Below are 18,986 nucleotides of genomic sequence, written 5' to 3'. Positions count from 1 at the left end.
GGATGGAGCAGCTGCTCTTGCCATTTAGTGCTGAGCTAAATTCCATTATATACTAGTGATAAAACCTCATTGTATTGGTATTTCTAGTTACAACTGCCTTGAGCCAAATTCTGTAATGTAGGTAAGGGGTTATTATTATTATTTTTAAGGTTTTACGTTTATTTATTCCCCATCCCTCATTGCTTTGTGCTCACTGTTTGCTCTTTGTGTCTGTTCACTGCTCACCATCATTTTTTTTTTTAGGAGGCACTGGGAACTGAATCCAGGACCTCCGGAGGGAGGTGTCCAATGGCTTGAGCCACCTCTGCTCTCGGAATATTTTTTGTAGAGCATATCTGTGATCAAATGTTTCTCTTGTTTTACTATCCCCATGACTCATTCCTCAGAAATTATTTATTTAGGAGGCGTTTTGTGATTTCTGCCATAATAAAATATTATCTCTTTTTAAAATAGTATTTGTACCATATGTGATTAGTGAACAAATGTAATGCTTTTAAACAATGTTTAATGAAGAAAAGTTATGTTTCTGAAAACTGTTCAATTTCTTTTCACATGTTTTAATAGGTTCGAATTGAACAAGTAATAGTTGCTGAACCTGGGGCAGTTTTATTATATAAAATTTCTAATCTTCTCAAATTCTACCACCATACAGTTAGGTAAGTGCGTTGGTGAGATGTGCTTATTAACTCCCATGTGTTCTCTTATTTCATTGGGAACACAGTGTAAGACTTGTTCTGCTTTACTTTTCTGTATGGCTAAGTGAAACTTGGGGAGCCTTCATACCACATGAATCACCGTGTGCGTTTGTGCATGCTACATTCTGCATCTTCTCTTTTCCATTTTTCTTCCTTTTCCAAGCGTAACTACACATGTACGCACACACAGAATGGATATAGCATTCTAAGTCTGGAGCGGTGTTTTCTGAGTCTTCCTGCAGTAGTGACAGAGATGGGGAGAGGAATAGCAACCTAAATTCTTCTTTAGCATTTAGTTTTTGTTCAGTGATAAAATAGAGCCATAGCCTTACCTTCTGTAAATATAAGCTATTTTATCTAATTAGGAGTCACTTGTCTTACCTGAAACATGATATTTGACTCTAATATTTGAATTCATTTTTGCATTTCCTGTATCTGTTGGTATATACTTGAGTGTCATTATAAATGACACTGTAAGACCATGTTATATATATAACCAGATTGAAACAGTGAACTTCCAAGCTGTATTTTTAGTTGTTTCCGTATTTTTTCATCAAAAAAGTCATCCTGTGTGGCAAGATGAAGAGCTGAGGCCAAGTCTAAAGTCCAGGAAGGTTCTGCCTGCAGGCTGGTGGTGCAGGCTCCTGCTGTCCACCACTGTTCACCAGCGGTCCAGGGAGAGGCAGCCTAGGTTCAGCAGCGGGCAGACAGGAAGAGAAGAGAGTGAGAAGTAGTTGGAAAAACGAGAGCAGCTGAAACGAGCTAGTCGTAGCAGATGCTGTGGTATAAAAAGATAGTGGTAAAGCCATTTTTAAATTATCTTCTTAGTACTGCATGAGATTTATTATTTGAAGAAGATGATAACTCAGTTTCTAATGTAGAGACTGTTAGAAATAGAATCATTTGGATTCTGAAGAAAATAGTTTTATTTGGGCTCTGAGAATTATTATTTTTTCCTTGGAAGATGATATAGAGGATGACAAAATCTTCAGATAACATTTTTTGCATGTGCCCTTGGTATTCACAAATTTCCTCATTTATCCAATTTAAAAATTGACTATATGCAAGTCACTCTTCTAGGTGCCAAAGAAACAGCAGAAACAAAACAGGTGACACGGAGGCCAGGGCTGGAGCTCTAGGCCCAGGTCTAGCTGCATCATATGGTGACGTTGACGCAGCGGCCTGGATGAGCTTGCTGAGGGAGTGTAGACAAAGACGAGGAGAAATCCTCAGAGAACTGGGGCGAGTAGCCAGTGGAGGTGAGGCAAAGCCAGGAAACTTGCATGGTTTCAGAAACTTTTCTTCCTCTATATTAAAGCTCCTAGAGGCTGATTTCCACCAAGAGACAGTAGTGAACCCGAAAAAGGAAGGCGTGGGAGCCAGGAAACCGGGATCTTACACACCTGGTTTCCACTTCCTTTCCTCTAAAATTTTTTCTCCCTGGTGCCACTGATTGCTTTGTTTTTGTCCTTGTTTGTTTTCTACATGCTTATCTTTATTTCAGACCCAAGCTCTTTGGTGGGCTCTGTATTTCCTTACCTTACAGGCAAGCCCCCTGCCGCCCCTGACTTCCTCCCTCCTGGAGCCCCCTGCCTGTCCCCTGTCCTTGCTCTCTGCGCATGCCGCCTGGCCTCCCTTCTCGGCCTGCTTGCTCCCTGCCTCTTGGTCCCGTGAACCAGGGCCTCTTGGTCACCTCTGAGCAGTGTCACGTCTTCATATAGACGTCTGTGTGGCCTCAGCAGAGCCCTCTGTGGTCCCATCTCCGCCAGCCTGGGAACGCTGAAGTGGGGTGTGGTGGTGGCAGAGGAGCTCCAGCGCGCTCACCTTTCCCCTTCAGTGCCCAGCACCGAGAAGTCAGTGGAGGTTCGGCGTTTTGGGTGGAGTGAGGGAGCGAGGCATCCAGCTGTGGCTGAGTAACTGCAAAGTACAGCGGGTACTCCCCATTTTTAAAAATGAAAATATATGTATCTTGGTATTTCCACATTTTTTATTAATGTACCAGTTTCAATTTGCAATCATTCAGTTTTCTTCCTGGTACTTGATGAATGTTCTTATTCAGAGGAATACTTTTGGTTTGTTTTTAGGAGGTACCAGGGATTGAACTTGGGACCTCGTACATGGGAAGCAGGCATTCAACCACTGAGCTACACCCACTCCCCAGTTTGTTTTCGTTAGTTTGTTTTCGTTTTTAGGAGGTACTGGGGATCGAACCTGGGACCCTCCTGCATGGAAAGCAGGCGCTTAACTACTGAGCTACATCTGCTCCCCACAGAGGAATACTCATTTTAATTGCATGCATGGCATGTTTGGAAGTTCCTTCCAATTAATTTCAGTATTTGACTTATACTGATTATAATTGTAACATTTTTCTTTTTAATACAATATAATGACTGGCTACCTGTGTAGAAATTTGGGTTTTGCTGTTGGCTTTACATGTTTTTCCTTATAATTTGCTTTGTCTGCATGAACCTATAGGAAGACATACAAATTTATTTTAGTTTCAGAATTTACTGAAATATGGTATTGGTATTTGCTTTTTTAATGTATCAGATATGGTATATCATTTAGCAGTAAATTTGCTGTGTTTTAGCTTGTCTTCCACCAGTACTTATTGATGCCATTTTATTTATCTTAAGAAATTTAATTTTTTTTTCAGGCATAATAACATGCTGTGCCTTCAGAAATTATGATGTCCTCTTGGATCATAGTGTATTTTCACATGAACTAAAAATTTTCTCTTTAAAAATCATTTAAAAATCACTTTTAGTGTAGAAATTAAAAGCTTGTCTTACATCATGGCAAAAATGGGAAATTGCCTTGGATGGGGTCTAAGAAATTTGCTCATAACAGCAAATTGCAGATCATAGACTATGCAAATGTAATTGGTTATTTCATAATATCATGTTTTCCATAATTAGCCTGTTTATTGCTATTTCAGCAGCTGTGTTAAATTGAGATACTTTATCATTATGCTATTGATATGGTAAATTATTGTTTAAAAGAAAAGCTCAGAATTAGTAAAGTTTTAAATGTTTTATTTTCAAATACTTCAGCCATATTATATCAGTGTAAAATATTTTTTAAAAATTATATATACAATGAAAAGAAATATTTGATAGACCTATTGATGGAATGGTTTTCTTAAAATTAGATCTCTTTGAATAATCAAGACATATGTCTTTTGCAATAGCGAGAGAACAGAAATACAGGTTTGTATATTGTTAATATATGTTCTTACCTGCAGTTTTACTAAAAGATTGTGAAATACTGCATACACACTAGTTTTTCATTTTTCATCATGTAACTGAAAAGAAAAATAATATTTTGTATGAATTGTTTTCCATTCACAGATGATACATTTTTCTACATAGAAACTTTTATTTTTATCTAGATCTTTTAAAGCTTTATTCTGGAATGAGAACTGAATTGTTTTAGCCTCAACTTTGCACCCTGAAATATGCTTTGTTTTTAGTGGTATTGTTGGAAATAGTGCAACGACATTGCTGGCTACCATTGAGGAAATGCATTTACTAAGCAAAAAAATATTCTTCAATAGCTTGAGTCTTCATGCAAGTAAATTAATGGACAAGGTATGTTTCAAAACCATAGTTCTTATGCTGTGCAAATGTGAGTCTTTCACTTTTAAAGATGTTGTTTTAATATTTTTGCATTGCCAGTGACTTTTTCTAGTCCCTCAGGTGTTCTTCTGAATTCATTTTGAGGTCACTTACTGGACCTGGACTCAGTCTGTGTTCTTGAAACAGTATAATTAGAGGTAGAATCCTCAAGCCCTCCTTTTGTTACCATTTTCTTTTTAAGACTTATTTTGTTTATATCTCTCCTTCCTGCCTGTTGTCTGCTCTCTCTGTCCATTTGCTGTGTGTTCTTCTGTGTCCGCCTGCATTATCTGGCAGCACTGGGAATCTGTGTTCAGTGTTAGAAACCCGCAGTTCTACCTTGAGCAAGCACCAGTTCTGCTGCAGTCTCGCCAGATCGATGTCCAGACACCTCCTGCCCTGCAGGTTTCCTGAAACAGCCTGCTCCGGCAGGACTCCGTCAGCACACAGCCAGTCCTTTGTTAGAGAGATGACGACGCTGTACTTACTCTGAAGCCATCTTGCCCCACCTCCTCTCTATGTATGCTTTCAAATTCTTCTTTGTGCTCATCCAATGTCTTCTTTTAATATCCTTAATCTCTTCAACCATCTCATTGAATTTATTAAGGAGATTTGTTTGAACATCTATAAGTTGTCCCAACTCCTTTTTGTGATCTGGAGGCTTATCTAGTTCCTTTAATTGGGCCATACCTTTCTGTTTCTTGGTGTTGATTATAATTTTTTTTTGGTGTCTTGCACCTGGCTTACTAGAGTTTTTATTCTGGGTGCAGTTTTTCTTTTTAGCTTAGGACTTCTTGCCCTTTTCTCCCTTGCTGGTTGTGCAGTAGGAACAAAGGATGTAGTTGGTCCTGTAAGCTGTGGAGCCTCAAGCTGCCCTCATTGCACCAGGGACCAATGAAGCTTCTCCCGACTTTCCCCTTTGCCAGGGGTAGGGACAGAGTCACAGCTGTGTGGAGTAATCCAAGTTATAAGGTCTGTACTCTAGTTGCCCAGAGAGACTAATGAAGCTTCACACCCCTTTCTCCCCTGTGTAGGGTAGGGATGGAGCTGCAGGTGTGGGCAATAATCTGTGCATTGCAGGCCCAAGATGATTGCATTTGCCCTGGTAGACTTCCAGTTATTCATTCTGTGCCAGACAAATGTACTTGCAGTTACTTGGATAGGCTGGTGCAGGGTCCACCACCCTCCCTGCCAGAGGTGGGGCTGGCGCATAAGCTAGGGCTACAGGCCCATCTGCATGAAAGAAACCGGTTCCTACCATCACTGATTTTCTGTCAGCCTGGCTTCCCTTTATGCAGGGGGCAGAGTCAAAATGGCAGCTACCAGCCTCTTTCCAACCTGGACAAGTTCAAACTTTAGCTGTTCTTAAATTTTTGGTCTAGCCACCAGAATCCACCAATTAGTAGCTGAAATCGATGGCCAACTGTCTCCCCTTCCCGTTTTTGAAAACGAGCTTCAAATTCCAGCCACAGAATAGCTCTTGGGGCAGCTTGTGCTGCCACAGGAGGATAATTACTGGCCTCTGCAGTCTGGCCGATAATTTCCCAGAGAGGCTGGTCCACGTCCCCCCAGCTTCCCTGCCAGGGGTTGGGGCTTATGCTAGAGCTGCAGTCTGACCTGAATGGAAAGAAGCCAGTTCCTAGTAGCACTGTGATCCTCATTCTGTCCCATTTCCCTTCGTGCCAGGTGCAGATTTAAGATGGCAGCCACCAGCCTCTTTGTGGCTTGGACAGGCTCAAACTTTAGCTGTTTTCAGGTGCCCAACTGTCTCTTCCTCCCCCATTTTTGGGGAGTGGAGTTTTCAATTCCAGCCACAGAACAGCTCCTGAGGCGGCTTGTGCCTCCAGTGGAGGTCGGGCACCGGCCTCCATGGCATGGAGCCTCTACTTACGAATCTTCTCTGCACGTGGGCAGTCTCCTCCTTCCATTCCTTCAAGGATGTTGCAGGATGCCCTTCTGGTCTTCTGGAGCCCCCAGACAGGTGCTTCAGCAGCTCCAGAGAGCTCTGGGTGTTTGCTTACTGCCCCGTAGCAGGCGCTGACTCTAGGAGCTCTTACCCCGCCACCATCTTGCTTGTTCTCTGGGTTCAAGCTTTTTAAAGGATGCATCACAATCACCATGGTTGGCTTTAAAATATTTTTTTATCCTATTCTAATAGGCTAGTCCTATTAGGCACGGCTTTTGTAATACAGTTTAGAGTGGTCCATAGCAGCCCCATCCAGAGCACCTCGTCAGTCTTCACTTCCCTAGGCTCAGGGAAGTCTGCGTCCAGACCCCAAGCATGAGTGAGGTGCTTCTGGAACGGCAGCTTATATTTATGAGCTGGAGCATCTGCCTTCTGTGCTTTCCTGCTTAGAGATTTCTCTCCGTACCAGATGTTTACTGAGAAGCAGTTCTGCTTATGTATGTTCATATGAGTTCCTATTTAGACAGAATTACTTTAAAATCATTCATACATGATACAGTGTTAGCCACGGTAGAAGCCCCACGTAGAAATAAGACATATAAGTGTTCCAGAGGAGGAGACATTTGATTACTTAAGGATAACATGGCCGTCTACTTTGAAAACCCAAGAGATCCAACTGAAAAGCTATAGATCCATTGAGCGAATTTAGGAAGGTATTCATAAAATGAATGACTGTTTCACCTCTGTCCTGCCTGCCCTTAGGCAGCCTCCATTCATTATTTGCCTTACTTTTACTCATTTCCTCCAATTTACTATACTTCCTCCTACCAGAGTTGCTACCCCTTACCAACAGTGGATAATGGGCATTTTGAAAATTCTCTGCCAATATGATGAGCAAAAATTGATATCTTACTATTTTTCTCATTTGGATTTCTGTAATTATAGTGAGATTGAGCATTTAAAAATAAGCATATTGACCAGTTGTGAATTGCTTGTTCATGTCCTTTGTCTTTTTCCTACTAGATTATGTCTTGTTAAATTCTGATATTCTTTGTGCATTAAAAAGATATTATACGTATCTTTGTTTCTCATTTGTCTTTTAAATTTGCTGTAGTATATTCTGACACATCAGCTTTTAAATTTTGCATAGTACCCACAAGAAAATTTATTCAGAGTTTATTAAATGATGATGATAGTAGCTATGAGTGAAAAAATGGATTATTTAATAATTACATGCAAATGTGTTTTCGTGTGTGCGTCTGTCGTTTCACTTTTACATTGAATTTTTAATCTTTCTGAAGTTTATTTTTAACTATGCTGAGAAATAACGTGATTATTTCCCCCCAATGGTTATCCGCTTATTTTGTGTTTTTTTCCCCCTGAAAACATTAAATTCCTATTTTAGTTCTCATGTAAAAGTTAAACGGAAAGTTGCAAAAAAGTAGGAAAATAAAAGGTATAAGCATTAACTCTTCCAATTAAAAGCTTGAACAGAATATGATAAAAATAGGGTAAGGAAGTGTTTATAACAGAAATGGGAATATTTTAAGGACCGGTTAATATTGCAGCCTGTATGTGTCATAGCAGTGAATGGGAACTTTCTTCAAATTCTGATATTCCATATTCATATATTAATTGTATCTTTCCCATATTCTGGTTCTTGTAAACCATTTTACTTCATAAAAGATTCTAGTCTTATACAGAAAACAACTTATTGCAGAGTGTTCTTCATTAGCAAAGTCACCTAAATAGAGATTTTTGTTCACAGAATTTTAAGTGGGTGGTAAAATTGTTAGAAAGAGTAGCTTTTAAGATAAAAGTATTGCCAGAGATGAAGTCTTTTCATATGATTTCTTCTATGCTTTTCACAAGACATATTTGGGAGCTAATTTATTATCTATTAGGAAAGAAATATTCAAGGGCATCATTTTATTGAAAGATTTACATTTTCCTTAACAAAACAGTTTAAAGCACTTGAGTATTCAAGTATGCGTACTTCCTTATCAGGCTCTTCAGAAACGTTCATAACTGTAAATCTAGCAAAGTTTAGCAGGAAAATAGATGCTGCAAAAGATGCAGTGCCATGTTAAGTTAAGATATACTGACATTCTCTAAACTTCTATTCACCATGGTAATAATTGTACACTTTTAACTTAAAAAGATGGGCAGCAGTGTTCCAAAATGTATTCACCAAATGCAATGAATGTGCCACAATGATGAGAGAGGTTGTTGATGTAGGAGGAGTGGGGGGTTTGGGGGCTGGGATATATGGGAACCTCTTATGTATGTATTTTTTAAAAAGATTTATTTATTTCTCTCCCCTCCCCCTGCCCCAGTTGTCTGTTCTCTGTGTCTATTTGCTGCTTGTTCTTCTTTGTCCACTTCTGTTGTTGTTAGCAGCACGGGAATCTGCGTTTCTCTTTGTTGCGTCATCTTGCTGTGTCAGCTCTCCGTGTGTGCGGTGCCATTTCTGGGCAGGCTGAATTTTTTTTTGCGCTGGGGGGCTCTCCTTACAGGGCGCACTCCTTGCATGCGGGGCTCCCCTACGCGGGGGACACCCCTGTGTGGCACTGCACTCCTTGCGCATATCAGCATTGCGCGTGGGCCAGCTGCACACGGGTCAAGGAGGCCTGGGGTTTGAACTGCGAACCTCCCATGTGGTAGACAGATGCCCTAACCACTGGGCCAAGTCCACTTCCCCCTCTTATATTTTTTAATGTCACTTTTTTTGTGATTTGTGTATCCAAAAATATAAATAAATAAGTAAAAAAAAGATGTGGGATGCCATAAATGAACCCCACCTCCAGTTAATAGTAAAAAGGACTGATTTGTCTTGTCTTCTGAAATTTGGTAGCTATGTAGTGCAACTAAGTTAAAGTAAACCCACTCTAAAAGGTCCTCAAGTAGTTTAAATTCTAGCATATTTGCTCACTGCTTAGAATCTCTTTTTACTACTCAAAGTACTGTGTGGGATCAGCAGCATGTTCATCACCTGGTACTTAGCAGACGTGCAGAAATCTCAGGCCCTGCCCCTGCCGCCTCACCTGCTGACTCAGGATGTACATTTTAACAAGATTCCCAGGAACGTTGTTTGTACGTTAGAGTTCCTAGGTGAATAGTTTGGGTTCCACATTATTCATACAGATAGTTCTATCAGTCAAAATTGGTTTAAAATTTTTTTTTAAATAAAAGTAATGTAACAGTATGTGAAATAAATTGTCATACTTCCAAGTTATTACACACAAATGTTAGCTTGCACATATATCTTGGATAATTTCAAATACTAAGAAACTTTAATTCCATTTGTCAGTTACTAGAATGTGTGAATTTAGATAGAGCATAAAGCTGTTTGGTGTCAAATCTTACTGATTCATACTTAGCTAAAGATTGTACTGACTTAATTTTTATGTGAATGTCACCTGTTTAATTTATATTGTCAATACATATGCATGCATGTATATGCAGTACCTTTAAATTTTAATTAAATTTTTGAACTATAAATACATTAATTTGATTAAATATTTTAATTTATCTTAAAACACATACGAACACAATAAAAGAAGATAATGATCATGCACACCCTGCTGCCCTGAAATAACTGCTGTTAGCAGCCTTGGAAATTTCAGTTTTCAGGAATTGGGGATGACTCCATTATTTTTGTAAAACTCGTGTGTATATACTCATTACAAAGAGCTCAGACCATGCAGAAAGAACAAAAGATGAAAGTTAGGAAAAAAAAATACCCCCATTAGAAAAATATTAGTTAATCAACATTAACTTTAGTTTAATAACATTTCAGAATTGTAAATAGCACAAATGGATAGATATACTACTTTAATAAGGATATCATACTGCAGTTTACATTTCTTTTAATGTAAAAACTGAAGGAGTCGTGGAATTTGAAATGATATTTCTTTGCCTGAGGAGATATTTTCTAAAAGATCTAATTTTTTAAAAAGTAAAAGAATATAAGATTATAAAAAATTTTAGGTTTGAGTATTTGTCTTTTCCCTCCCATGTTTTAATTTAGAAGAATCCCTAATTTAGAAGTACCTCCAATTTAGAAGTATCCCTAATTTAGAACTCTCTAAAGACCACTTTCATATTTCTCCCTTTTGGTTTTATTTTGTTGTTTTTACTTTATCTGCGTTTTATAACGTTTGCATTCTGTTGTATGTTCCATAGATATTTGTACTAATCTATATTTGAATAAACTCAGCTTGTGTAACTTTTCTGTTTGGATTCATCTCATGACTGGTTGGAATTTATCCTCGAGTAGTGTTGTGTGTTTGCATTTAAGACGTGCCTGTGGGTGCTCTGTGGCCTGAGCGCTCTCTGAGACCGTGGGCCTGCCCCCTGTGTGTGAGAAGCCTGGCTGGGCTTCACGCTCTCGTGGCCGACCTTCCTGCTGGCCTTGCTCCATTTTCTGTTACTGAAGAAGCATGGACCAGCCTGGTCCCTCCCTCTCCCCCACCCCGCTGCTTAATTTGCTTTTCCTGTCACATTGTCAGAAAAATATTTTTCTATCCTTGAAATGAAATAATTTCACTAGGGTATGTCTTAGTGTTCTGCATCTGGTATTCATGTGTGTTTTCTCAGGTTGCAGATTCAGTTCTTTATTTTGGCAAAATTATTTTAAATTATGTCTTTTTTTCTAAACTTTATTTCAACTTCAAAAAATAAAACAGACAAAAGACAACAAATTGGAAGCATTACCCCCTATAATCCTATCTAAGCACATCTATCTAATTTAATCTTAAAAAACAAATTCAGTTGTTTCTCCAGTGTTAGGATAAATAAATGAGTACAGACTGGTTAAATGACCTGACCAAAGTCTCTTTGTTAATGAAGAAAATGAAATAAAAAAACAAGGCTTAATCATATTCACATCTTATAAAACTATATGTTGTATTTTTTCTTTTTTACCTTTAAGTACCTTCTTTGCCTTTACTGTGAAAATATTACAGTATTACTGTTAACTATAGTCTATTAGTTACATTAGTTGTATTTTTCCATGTGTCACCATATTCCTAACACCTTGTAATGGAGGAACTTTCTTGTATTTGTATTAATAGCCAATATCATCTTCTACTCCAGAATTACTGTATAATACAGTCCCTAAATTATCCTCTAGCTATTTTTCAATTGGCATTAACTTCTCTAGACAACTCCTTTTAGCCACAATCACGTTTATAAATCAGTGATGTTAAATTATTATAGTGTGCTACCATCAGTTCCATCTGTTTCCACATATTTACAGTCAACCTTATTAAACATTCTACATGCATTGAACATCAACCCTCCCCTTCTCAACCCATGTTCTGTCTCCTACTAACCTATCCTCTGTGGTTTAACGCCATAATTTTACTCATTGTGTTTAGTTCCTATCAGCGAGACCATACAGTAGTCATCCTTGTGAGTCTTATTTTACCCAACATAGTATCTTCATTCATGTTGTCATAGGAATGTAAGTTCATTTCTTCTTAGAGCTGAATAGTATTCCATTGTATGTATATACCACATTTTGTTTATCCATTCCTTGGTTGATGGGCACTTAGGGTGTTTCCATCTTTGAGCATTTGTGAATAATGCCACTATGAACATCAGTGTGCAAATGTCTGTGTCCTTGCTTTTAGTTCTGCTGAATATATTCCTAATAGTGGGATTGCTGGATCATATGGCAGTTCTATATTTAACTTCCTGAGGAAACCAAACTGTCTTCTGCAGAGGCTGCACCCTTGTACATTTCTACATTTTTAATAGAGAAAAGTGTAGAGAACAATATACCCATGATCACCAACAGTGACGGAATGTTCTGTTTCTCCACATCCTTTCCAGTACTTTGAAGTTTCCTGTTTTTTGTTTTGAGCTGTTTTTAAAAAAATGTCCATTCTATAAAGCATTAAAAGGTATCTTGTAATTTTGATCTTTATGATATGGGATATCCAGTTCTTCCAGCACCATTTGTTGAATAGACTGTTCTGACCCAGCTGGGTGGGTCTGGCAGCCTTATCAATCACTGCACTGTGGATTTAAGGGTCTAATTCTGAACCATCAATTCAGTTACGTTGGTCTGTATATCTGTTTTTATTCCAATACCATACTGTTTTTACCACTGTAGCTAGGGAATCTGATTAAAGTCCTGAAGTGAGAGTCCTCCAACCTTTTTCTTCTTTTTAAAGATATTTTTGGCTATTTGGGGGCCCTTAGCCTTCCAGATAAATATGATAATTGGCTTTTCCAATTCTGCAAAAAAGACTGTAGGTGTTTTTATTGTGATTGTGTTGTATCTGTCAGTTTGGGTAGAATTGATCCCATAATGATATTTAGTCTTCCAGTTCATAATCATGGTATGCCCTATCATTTATTTAGGTCTTCCTTGGTTTCTTTTAGCAATGTTTTGTAGTTTTCTGAATATAGGTTCTTTATGTCTTTGGTTAAGTTTATTCCTAAATATTTGATTCTTTTAGTCACTATTGTAAATGTAATTTTTTCCCTGACTTCCTCCTCAGATTGTGCATTATTAGTGTATAGAAACACCACTAATATTTGCATATTGATCTTGTATCCTGCCACTGTACTGAAATAGTTTATTACCTCTAGCAGCTTTGTTCTAGATTTTTTGGGATGTTCCAGGTATAGGATCATTTCATTTGTGAATAGCCAAAACTTTCTCTTCCTTTCCAATTTGGATGCCTTTTATATCTTTTTCTTGCCTGATCTAGCTAGAACCTCTAGCATTATATTGAACAACAGTGGTGACAGTGGGCATCCTTGTCTTGTTCCTGATCTCAGGATGAAGACTTTCAGTCTTTCACCATTGAGTACAGTTTTAGCTGTGGGTTTTCATATATGGCCTTTATTATGTTGAGAAAGTTTCCTTCAATTTCTATCTTTTGTAGTATTTTTATCAAGAAAGGATGCTATATTTTGTCAAATGCCTTTTCTGTGTAAACTGAGATGATCATGTGTTTTTTTTTCTTTCATTAATGTGCTATATTAGGCTGATGGATTCTCTAGTGTTGAACCACCCTGCATGCCTGGTATAAAAGCCACTTGATCATGATGATTCTTTTAGTGTGTTTGTTGGATTCGATTAGCAAGCATTTTGTTGAGGATTTTTGCATCTATATTCATTAGGAAAATCGGTCTGTAGTTTTCTTTATTTGTAATATCTTTATCTAGTCTTTGGTATTAGGGTGATATTGATTTTATAGGATGAGTTTGGTAGTATTCCTTCTTGATCAAGTTTTTGGAAGCAGTTGAGTAAGATTGGTATTAAATCTTCTCTGAATGCTTGGTAGAACTCACCTGTGAAACCATCTGGTTCTGTGCTTTTCATGTTAGGCAGTTGTTTGAATGCTGTTTGCGTCTCTTTACTTGTAATTGGTTTGTTGAGGTCTTCTATTTCTTCTGGAGTCAACAGAGATTTTTTGTACGTTCGTAGGAATTTTTCCATTTCATCTACATTCTCTAGTTTGTTGGTGTACAGTTGTTCATAGTTTCCTCTCATGATCTTTTCTATTTCTGTGGGGTCAGTAGTAATGTTCCATTTTCATTTTTATTTTGTTTACATCTTTTTTTCTTTGACAAAGGGGTTGTCAATTTTGTCAGTCTTCTCAAAGAACCAACTTTTGGTTTTCTTAATTCTGTTTTTTTGTTCTTGATTTCATTTACTTCTGCACTGATCTTTGATATTTCATTTTTCTATGTTGGGAATAGTTTGCTGTTCTTTTTCTAGTTCCTCCAGCTGTGTAGTTGGGTCATTGATTTTAGTTCTTTTTTTATATTTTTTATTTTATTCATTTTTTTAAAAAACTACATTAAAAAAATATGAGGTCTCCATTCACCCCCACCGCCCCCACCCCACCACTCCCCCCACAGTAACACTCTTCCCCCATCATCATGACACATCCATTGCATCTGGTGAATACATCTCTGGGTACACTCTCCCACGTTTCATCCAGTGGGCCATGGGAGGACATGCAATGTCCAGCAGTTGTCCCTGCAGCACCACTCAGGACAACTCCAAGTCCCGAAAATGCCTCCACATCTCATCTCTTCCTCCCATTCCCTGCACCCAGCAGCCACCATGGCCACTTTTTCCACACCAATACCACATTTTCTCGATTATTAACCACAGTAGTTCATGAATAGAATATCATTAAGTCCACTCTAATCCTTACTGTACTTCTCCTTCCTGTGGACCTTGGCTTGGTTGGTCCATTCCACATCTGTGTCAGGAGGGGGTCTTTCTTCATTTTTAATGTAGGCATTGAGGACTCTATTTCCGTCAGCACTACCTTTGCTGCATTCCGTAGGTTCTGATATGTTGATTTCTCATTTTTATGTTGCTCAAGATACTGATTTCTCTCACAGTTTCTTCTTTGCCCCCTATTATTTACGTATATTGTTTAATCTCCATATATTTGTGAGTTTTCCCTTTTTCCACCTATTGTTGATTTCCAACTTTATTCCATTATTATCAGAGAAAGTACTTTGTATAATTTCGAGCTTATTGAATTTATTAAGATCAGCTTTGTCACCCAACATATGGTCTATCCTGGAGAAAGCTCCATGAACACTTGAGAAAAATGTATATCATGCTCTTCTGGGGTGCAGTGCTCTGTATATGTCTATTAGGTTTAGTCCATTTATCATATTAACCAAGCTCTATTTCTTTATTGATTTTCTGCCCAGATGTTCTAGCCAATGCTTAGAGTGGTGTGTTGAAGTCTCCAACTATTATTTTAGAGCCATCTATTTCTCCCTTCAGTTTTGCCAGTGTTTGTCTCATGTAATTTGGGACATCCTGGTTAGGTGCATATACATTTATGATTGTTACTTCTTCCTGGTGAATTGTCCATTTTATTAATATATAATGGCCTTCCTTGTCTCTAATAACAGTTTTGCTTTTAAAGTTTATTTCATCTGATTTTAGTTGCTCTAGCTTTTTTGTTGGTTACTGCATATGCGGAATATCATTTTCCAGCTTTTCCCTTTCAATCTGTTGGTGTCCTTGGGTCGAAGGCGAGTCTCTGGTAGATAGCATATAGATGGCTCATATTTTATCCATTCTGCCAGTCTGTCTTTTGATTGGGTAATTTAATCCATTAACATTCAGTATTATTACTGTAAAGGCAGTTCGTAATTCACCCATTTTGAACTTTGGGTTTTATCTGTCATATTTTATTTTTACCACTTTCTTTACACTTTTAGTTATTTTTGCTGATGTAGTCTTCCTTTCTCAACTCTTTAACAAGCCCCTCTCTCCTGTCTTTTCGTGCCTGAAAAGAAATCACTCCCTTTACTATTGCCTGCAAAGCTGGTTTCTTGGTTACAAACTCTCTCAGTTCTGCCCTCATTTTTGCAAGACAGTCTTCCTGGATATAAGATTCCTGGTTGGCAGTTTTTCTCTTGCAGTATCTTAAATGTATCATACCACTGCCTTCTTGCCTCCATGGTTTCTGATGAGAAATTGGCACTTAATGTTATTGGGTATCCCTTTGAATGGCATGCATCATTTTTCTCTTGCTGTTCTCAGATTTCTCTCTCTGACTTTGGCATTTGACATTGTGATTAGTTTGTGTCTCGGAGTTGCCCAGATTTATTCAGATGGGAGTATGTTCTGCTTCTTGGGCATGGGTATCTATGTCCTTTAATAGGGTTGGGAAATTTTCTGCCATTATTTCTTCAAATGTTCCTTCTGCCCCAAACTTAACAAATAAGTCATGTTTAAAGAGATTGAGTCAGTTATTAAAAATCTCCCAGCAAAAAAAGTCCAGAACCAGATGGCCTCCCATGTGAATTCTACCAAGGATTTCGAGAAGAATTAGCACCGATCTTGTTTAAACTCTTCCAGAAAATTGAAGAGGAGGGAAAATTACCCAACACATATTATGAAGCTAATGTCACCCAAATACCAAAGCCAAATAAAGATACCACAAGAAAAGAAAATGAACAGAAACGCAAAAACTCTCAACAAAATAATTGCCTGTTGAATCCAACAGCATATCAAAAGACTTATACATCGTGACCAAGTGGGATTTATTCCTGATATGCAAGGCTGGTTCAAAATAAGAAAATCAATTAATGTAACACACCACATTAACAAATTGAAAGGAAAAAATGCACATGATCATCGCAATCATGTCAATGCAGAAAAGGCTTTCGGCAAAATCCAGTATACTTTCTTCATAAAAACACTTCAAAAGATAGGGTTAGAAGGAAAATTCCTCAATATTATAAAAGGCATATATGAAAAACGCACAGCCAACATCATACTCAATGGGGAAAGGTTGAAAGCTTTCCCTCCAAGATTGGGAACAAGACAAGGATGCCCAGTGTCACCATTGTTTTTCTACATTGTGCTAGAAGTTCTAGCTAGAGCAATTAGAAAAGAAAAAAAAAGCATCCAAATAGGAAAAGATGAAGTAAAACTCACTATTTGTGGGCGACATGATCCTACATTTAGAAAATTCTAACAAATTCTACATTTAGAAAATCCATGACAAGGCTATTTGAGGTAATAAATGAGTTCAGCAAAGTGGCATGATACAAAATCAACATGCAAAAATTAGTAATGTTTCTTTACATTGGTATTGAACAATCTGAAGATGAAATTGGGGGAGAAATTCTGTTTACAGCTGCAACCAATACATAGGAATCAATTTAACCAAGGAAGCGCAAGACCTAAATGCAGAAGACTACAAAAAAATGCTGAAATAAAACAAAAAAACACCTGTACAAATGAAAGATATTTCATGTTCGTAGATTTAAAGACTAAATATCATGAAGATGTCATTCCTACCCAAACTGATTTATAGATTCATTGCAATACCAATTAAAATTCAAACAGCCTACTTTACAGAAATAGATAAGGCAATTATGAAATTTATTTGGAAGGGGAAATTCACCCAAATAGCCAAAATCATTCTAAAAAAGAAGAGCAACGCAGGAGGAATTTCACTGTCTGACCTTGAAACATACTACAAAGCTACAGTGGTCAAAATAGCATGATACTGGCATAAAGGTAGACACATCGATCAGTGGAATAGAATCAGAATCCAGAATTAAATCCTATAGCCAACTGGTTTTTGACAAACCTACCATAGCCATGGTAATGGGACAAAACAGTATCTTTGTGATTCTTTGGTCATGGAGAACTAGATAACCATACCAAAGAATGAAAAAGGACCCTTATCTCATTCCCTATACAAGAATCAACTCAATGTGGATCAAAGACCTAAATGTAAACACCAGAACTATAGAACTACTAGGAGGAAATGTAGGTAAACATCTTAAAGACCTTGTGGTAGGTGGTGGTTTCTCGGACCTTATGCCCAAAGCATGACGAGTAAAAGAAAAAAATAGATAAATAGAACCTCCTCAAAATTAAACACTTTGACACTTCAAAGGACTTTGTCAAAAGGGTGAAAAGACAGCCAACTCTATTGGAGAAAATATTTGGAAATCACGTGTCTGATAAGGGTTTAATATCGATTATACATGGGGAGATTGTACAAGTCAACAGTAAAAAGACAAATGATCCAATTAAAAAATGGATAAAAAGCTGGAATAGAAATTGGTCCAAAGAAGAAATAAAAATGGCAGAAAAAGACTTAAAAAAAAGTTTCAGTGTCACTAGCTTTGGAAATGGAAATCAAAACTATAATGAGATCATATTACACCTATTTGAATGGCCACTATTAGAAAGTCAGAAATACAAGTTTTGGAGAGGATGTGGAGAGATAGGAACACTTACTGTTGGTGGGAATGCAGAATGGTACAGCCACTGTGGAGGACTGTTTGGCAGTTCCTGAAGAAGTTGCATATAGAGTTGCCATGTGACCCTGCAATAGCACTACTGGGTATGTATCCAGAAGACCTGAGAGCAGTGACATGAACAGACATCTGCACACTGATCTTCATAGCAGCAGCATTCACGATTGACAAGAGGTGGAAACAACCCAGGTGTCCATCAGCCAATGAATGGATAAACAAACTGTATATACATATGATGGAATGTTGTGCAGCTGTAAGAGGAAGTGAAGTCGTGAAGCACATGACAACATGGATGAACATGGAGGACATTATGTTTAGTGAAGCAAGCCAGACACAAAAGGACAAGTACTGTATGATTTTGCATATGAACTGAATGTATTGTGTAAACTCATGGAGCTAATAATTGGAATATAGGTCACCAGAAAATAGAATGAGATTAGAGAATGGGAAGCTGAGGGTTAGCTTACGCAGAATTGGTAACAAGGATGTGCATTTATCAATGGAAACGAATAGAAAAGATGAAAGCCCAACATAAAGTTTGTAACTAGCAGTACTGTTACGTGGGCATGAGAGGGGTTGAAAGTGAAAGTCCTTAAGGTCAAGTATGTTACTAAAAGGAAAGATAAATGTAACATGGAACTGTATAGCATAATAAAACTGTGTGAAATAAGAATATGTATAAAATTGCATATATGACTTCTTTGAAATTGAACAAATGCATGTTCATGCTACAAGATGTTAATACTAGCCAAAAAAATCCCATTATGCTAAGTTAAAGAAACCAGACACAGAGTACTATATATTGTATGATTCCATTTATATAAAAAATGTAAATATAAATCAATTTGTAAAGATGAAGTTAGATTAGTGGTTATGTAGAATTCAATAAAGACTGCCAAAGGTTGAGAAAGGCTGCTAAGGAGTGTTTTTGCAGTAATGAAATTGTAAAAATTTTTGTGGTGATGAATGTACAGCATTGTGACT

At 37.7% G+C, this 18,986-nt stretch overlaps 1 protein-coding gene across 2 annotated transcripts in view; it reads left to right on the top strand.

The window, feature by feature from the left end:
• COG6 (component of oligomeric golgi complex 6) overlaps positions 1–18,986 on the top strand; it is an 88,375-nt gene that overhangs the window by 47,197 nt on the left and 22,192 nt on the right. For both annotated transcript variants that reach the window (XM_004450938.3, XM_071208136.1), the window contains 2 exons: positions 565–656; positions 4,168–4,285. In XM_004450938.3, coding sequence (XP_004450995.2) covers positions 565–656; positions 4,168–4,285 — 210 coding nt within the window. The remainder of the gene's footprint in view (positions 1–564; positions 657–4,167; positions 4,286–18,986) is intronic.

This window comes from Dasypus novemcinctus, chromosome 15 (assembly GCF_030445035.2).
Source record: "Dasypus novemcinctus isolate mDasNov1 chromosome 15, mDasNov1.1.hap2, whole genome shotgun sequence".
Classification (NCBI taxonomy): Eukaryota; Metazoa; Chordata; class Mammalia; order Cingulata; family Dasypodidae; genus Dasypus; species Dasypus novemcinctus.
This window is presented reverse-complemented; position numbering and strand designations above follow the sequence as displayed.